Source organism: Quercus robur, chromosome 10, assembly GCF_932294415.1.
Source record: "Quercus robur chromosome 10, dhQueRobu3.1, whole genome shotgun sequence".
NCBI lineage: Eukaryota > Viridiplantae > Streptophyta > Magnoliopsida > Fagales > Fagaceae > Quercus > Quercus robur.
This window is the reverse complement of record NC_065543.1, coordinates 53,077,697-53,083,696: the sequence shown is the minus strand read 5'-3', so window position 1 is coordinate 53,083,696 and position 6,000 is coordinate 53,077,697. Positions and strand designations below refer to the sequence as shown.

At 35.5% G+C, this 6,000-nt stretch overlaps 1 protein-coding gene across 4 annotated transcripts in view; it reads left to right on the top strand.

The window, feature by feature from the left end:
- Positions 1-632: 632 nt before the first annotated feature.
- Positions 633-6,000, top strand: part of LOC126703530 (protein NUCLEAR FUSION DEFECTIVE 4-like) — a 43,790-nt gene continuing 38,422 nt past the window's right edge. The window contains exons 1-3 of one of the 4 annotated variants that reach the window (XM_050402489.1): positions 633-1,120; positions 2,617-3,542; positions 3,665-4,016. In XM_050402489.1, the coding sequence (XP_050258446.1) occupies positions 782-1,120; positions 2,617-3,542; positions 3,665-4,016 (1,617 nt within the window). In that variant the 5' untranslated portion in view covers positions 633-781. Of the gene's footprint in view, positions 1,121-2,609; positions 3,543-3,664; positions 4,187-6,000 lie in introns of all 4 variants that reach the window. The other 3 variants (XM_050402488.1, XM_050402486.1, XM_050402491.1) reach the window with 3 other exon arrangements.

The following is a 6,000-nucleotide window of genomic DNA, read 5'->3' as shown; positions in this document are numbered from 1 at the left end:
TCATAGGAATATATAGAAGCAAAGTAATGAGCTATATAGTTGAAGAAATCTGTTACTAATATAAGCTTGTGTTGTGCAAATAGCATCATCGGATTCAAATCAATAACAGTAAATAAGCGGAAATTAAATAACAATCACCCACAAAGAACACAAAAATTTACGTGGTTTGGCAAACTACCTATCTCCATAGCTATGACGAAAAAATTTCATTATAAAAATAGAGAGATGCAATAGTGCACAATAACACTCTTTGGAAACCCAAATCTCAATACATCCTAACTCTCTCCCACTCACAAGACAAGAAAATACTATTCTTCTTCTTATGCGGCTATAGCCTACTAGGTTATTGAGGTTCTACTATTGCCGTAACTAATAACATATATTAGGAATATATGTTAGGCCGACTACCTTAGACTCCTAATACAACAAGTATTCGGTAAACTTGTGTTGACATGGGCTTGGCAATGCAAGCCACACGGCTCACATCAACAGCTTGATAAGTTATTTCATAAAAATAAATAAAAAATAAAAAAGCTTGATAAGTTCTTATTGTAGTAATACAATGACCGTTTGGTCGGAAAGAGCATGATGGGTCATGAGCCTCTTATAACTCGCGCTATGGTCCACTCTCTCTCAGACCCTTCACACTAACAAAAAAAAAAAAAAAATACAATAAGTTGCACGTTTTACCTTCATAGTTGTTCAATCTTAATCAAACTGGTATGCAAAAATTGAACCTGTTTGAACAGTGACTGTGGTCTTGAATTGATCAGATAGGAATATGCAGCTTCTGTGGCATGAAAAGTTCAAGGTTTTGATCAACAACAGATGGCTGGTGTTTGTGTGTGCAATGTGGGTGCAGTCGTGTGCAGGTGTTGGGTACTTGTTTGGGAGCATATCACCTGTGATAAAGAGTGCCATGGGGTACGACCAGAGGCAGGTGGCTTTTTTGGCTGTGGCTAAGGACTTGGGTGATAGTATTGGTTTTGTGGCTGGGAGTTTGTGTGAGGTTTTGCCCATCTGGGTCATTTTGCTCATTGGGGTGGTGCAGAACTTTGTTGGGTATGGCTTGGTTTGGCTTGTGGTTGCTGGTGTATTGCCTGCTTTGCCTTTTTGGGTGGTGAGTTTAATCAACTTCTCATTTGTTCACTTTTTTCTGTTTGTGTGATTTAAATTTAATTCCTCTTTTGGGTCTATGGAAGAGTTTGATTTTTATTATTGAATCTTGATGAATATTGCTTGATTTCTTTATGAGATTCTCTCTCTCTCTCTCTCTCTCACACATGGTGATCATCTTCAGCAATATTACAGTGATGAGTGAATGTGATATGGTCCGACATGTATGCCAATTGCCGAAACCTTTGTCGTTTTGTGTTTTAGTTGGAAGATGTATTACCAAAATTAGAACTTTCAGAAACTGATAAAATTAGTCACTGTTTTGTCAATCCATCAAAATTGTAAGAAGCTTGAAATTCCTCAAGGGAGGAGAGTGGACAAATGAAAACGACAATGCCATGCCAGAGAGAAATTGAATCAAATAGGAAAAATAAGGGGCCAAAGTTTGAGGAGACTGGTCTTTCAAATTTGGGTTGCAGAACCATTATTTGTTTCTCTCTGTATAGCTTCTGATTAATCATTATACTGGATTGGTTTAGACTGTAGACTGAAGGGGGTGTCAAGTAGATTGCTTGACTGACTCTTTTAATAGATACCTGATATGGGTATAAGATCCTTGTGAAAAGCCAGCCATTTGTTTTTACTTGCTGAAAATAACTACAGATTTAATCTTTATAAGGGTTTGCTTTACTTGCTGAAAATAACTACAGAATTAAAACACTTGAGTGAAGTTTGAACATGATGTTTTGGTTCAATATCAGAAGAAGTCTGCTGTTTAGTATAAGGATGTGATTCGTCAGTTTTCTTAATTTGCAAGTAAAGATGTCCAAAAGAAAGTATGGATGTGTTGAATGATTAGGGGTTTCTTCGCCTTAAGTGATCCTCTGCCTGAAACTAGATCCCTTATTGTTCCTCTCTGGTGTTTTTGAATGTTAACTTCATCCTGAAAAGCATTTGACGATAGCCAGTGTACATTTCTCTCTTTTTCCTTTTTTCTTTTTTAAACCAATTTAAAGAATATGGATAAAAATCTCCTTTTTTGAGGCAATTATACAACTTTTTTCAGTAGCAATTTCTTGTAGATGTTACAAACCAAGTTGATGAAGTTTGCCTATCACGCAAATTAACTGTAGGAACTGCTATTTATGAGATACATATATGTTTTCACTTGCAACATGGATAGGTATCAAAGATACACACACACACACAAGCATGCTTGACAGACATAAAGATGCATTTCAGAGTCCATCTTGGAGAAATGGTCATATAACTCCTAGATCTGAATTGAAGTGGAATAAGTGTATAGAGGTTCATGTACATTGATCATGGTATTACTCCCTTTAGCTTACTACAAGAGAATGGCAATTATTTCTTTACATGTAACTTATCCTGCTGTGAAGCATGTACTTTGGATTTGATTAGTTAACTCACTTAGAAAGAACTGAGATTTCTTAAACTATGTTGTGCTGGCAAAAATGTTAACCATTTTTTAGTTTGCAGTTGTGCCTTGCAATATTTGTGGGAACAAACGGTGAGACCTACTTCAACACAGCTGCTCTAGTTTCATGTGTGCAAAACTTCCCCAAAAGCCGGGGTCCTGTTGTGGGGATATTGAAGGGATTTGCTGGATTGAGTGGTGCAATTTTGACTCAGATTTATCTTATGATCAATTTTCCGAATGAATCATCACTCATTTTCATGGTTGCCGTTGGACCAACAATTGTTATTATTGCTCTGATGTTCATTGTTAGACCTGTGGGAGGTCACAAACAAGTTAAACCGTCTGATAATTCAAGCTTCTTCTTTACCTACAGTGTTTGCCTCATTCTGGCAATTTATCTGCTGGCAGTGTTGGTGATTGAGGATCTGGTTAACGTGAGTCAAGCTATAATCACTTTATTTGCAGTTATTTTAATTCTTCTCATACTGCTTCCAGTTATAATTCCCATTCGATTGGTATTCTTCTCGGGACCAAGGCCTCCAGCTGAGGAGAGCCTTCTCTCTGAAGCACAGAAACAAGAAGCAAGTAAATCTGAGCAGGATGTGAATGAGATTATTCTCAGTGAGGTTGAAGATGAGAAGCCTCCAGAAGTAGACTCCCTTCCGGCATCAGAAAGGCAAAAACGAATTGCTCATTTGCAAGCTAAACTGTTCCAAGCTGCTGCTGAAGGAGCTGTGAGAAGGCGAAAAGGCCCTCGTAGAGGAGAGGATTTCACCTTAATGCAGGCATTAAGAAAAGCAGATTTTTGGCTGATCTTCTTCTCCCTCGTTCTGGCTTCTGGATCCGGTATGGCAGTTATTGATAACTTGGGTCAGATTTGTGAATCACTGGGATATAATGATACAACTATATATGTATCCTTGATCAGCGTTTGGAACTTTCTTGGCCGTGTTGGTGGCGGCTACTTCTCTGAGCTTGTAATAAGGTACACTCTAATTATTTAATTTAAAAGTAAAACATTAGTATTTTCCTTCAGTCATTATAAGCACATCATTTCCTGATCCTGATCCTGATCCTGTTTTGTAAATTGTTATTTTATTTTACCAGAAAATATGCCTTCCCAAGACCAGTGACAATGGCTGTTGTTCAGGTTATCATGGCAATTGGCCTTTTCTACGCTACTATGGGATGGCCTGGAGAAATTTATGTTCTCACCGTGTTCATAGGGCTTGGGTATGGTGCTCACTGGGCAATTGTGCCAGCTTCAGCTTCTGAGCTATTTGGCCTGAAGAGTTTTGGGGCCTTGTATAATTTTCTTACACTTGCTAGTCCAGTAGGTTCTCTGATTTTCTCAGGTGTCATTGCTAGTGGTATATATGACTATTATGCAGAGCTGCAAGCCGGCCTCTCACATCAAAATTCTGAAGCCATGCTTGCAATTCCTCTTCGTGATGATGACCTCACTTGTTTGGGAACCATATGCTATTCCATCACATTTGGGATCCTGTCTGGACTTTGCCTTGTGGCAACAGTCTTGAGTTTGATTGTTGTTTATCGGACTAAGAGGGTTTATGCCAACCTCTATGGAAATTCTCGCAGTTGAGTTACAAGTTTCTGAAGAGTGAAGACCTACTATTAAGCATATGGGTGCCAACAATTATTCACTCTTACTTTAAGGCTGAGGATCCTGTTGAGGAGAAAGTGCAATAATGCAAACATTTTTTGCTGCACATAGTGCATAAAGTGAGAACCAGCAACCAAGCACAAATCTACCATCAAATTCTATCAGTTTATTATGTAAAGCAAGACCTATAAGGTTTTCTGGTTGGAACCTTTGCTTGGTTTGGCATGTCGTTTTCACAAATTGTTCTTGTACCCTTAAAATACCATTTTTTTTTCATTATCTGCAGGATGATTTCCTGCTTACCATCTGTTTTTTCTATCTTTTGAAAATGGATTATATATTTTTTTTATATGAATGAGAGAAAATTAATAAAGAAAGAAACAAATCAAGAATTATTTCACAGAAGGCACAATAGACTAGTTACACACAAGCAACTAAGCAGAATCAATTATTTCCCAATTCCAACGCAACATTTTGTTTAAAACCGATCTCTTAACTCTCTTGTAACACTCAATATAAGGAATAATGTATAGTTTCAAACACTGCAACATTGATGCTTCAGATTTACATTGTCATTGTGAATTTTTGCACATCTTTATATCTACATGCGATGCATTGTTGCAAACTTGCAATCAAGTCTAATTTCAATAGCAACATTACTGCTTCAGATTTACATTGTCATTTCAGGGTTTTTTTTTTTTTTTTTTTCTTTTAAATTTTTTAGCATTAAAAATATTAATTCTACATTTAATCCAACAATGTTGAATTAAAATTTATCAAAGCACTTCAGAATATACTTTTTTTTTTTTTTTGCCAAATATACTACTTTGCAAAAAAAAAAAATTACTGAAAAACCTCGCCCCAAGCTTATTTAGTTAATGCTGAGTTCCAAGAAAAACTCGAGTTCCAAGCTCAAGTTTAACTGATCTTGGAACTTATTTAAGTATGGAGAAATGTTAAAGAATGCCCTAACGGCATTGGTTTAGGAACTATATTTAAAAATATTTTATGGAAAAATGATAAAACAATAAATTTAATTAACAGCTTTTTTTATTTCCCATAAAAGTGAAGTTAAAATTTTTTTAAAATGGTTTATTAACAGCTGCTCTAAAGGCGCCCGTTAACATAATCCTTAATTATGTAGCACTTTTTTTTTGCCATAATGCCTGAAATTTGAGTTTGGTAAACTCGGGTTTAACAAACACAAATTCCAAAAAGGTTACATAATAAATAAGTTCGGGTGGAGGCTTTTGAACAAATTCTTTTTTTTTTAATAGAATATTTGTGTATATATATATATATAGAGAGAGAGAGAGAGAGAGAGAGAGAGAGAGAGAGTTCTCCTTCTGTTTTTTTTTTTTTTTTTTTTTTTTCCTTTTTTTTTGGTGATGCAAAACATATATGAGCTTCACAAGATGTTGAAACATGAATGCACTTATGAATTATCATGAGATATAAACTGAAAAAGGTGCTCATTTTACACAGATAAGATAAGAAAAAAAAAAGTCTCTAAAAATCAAGAGACAAGTTGGTCTTATAAAGTAGCAATGTACTTGGATTATATATGATATATCATATATATTAAGATCAAGTGTAGTATCTAAGATCAAATGTGATATATCATATATATGGTCCCATACTCCCATTACATATTCTATTTTTTTTTTAAAATGAGATCCGTCTTCTACCTTCCATTCAAAAAATAAATAAAATAAAGGGGTGATTTAACACGTACGGCCATTGAATGTGGGATAAAGTTTATTTGATTCTTATGGTTGAAAATAGTATTAAAACTCAATTGATCCCATTCTCCTAAATC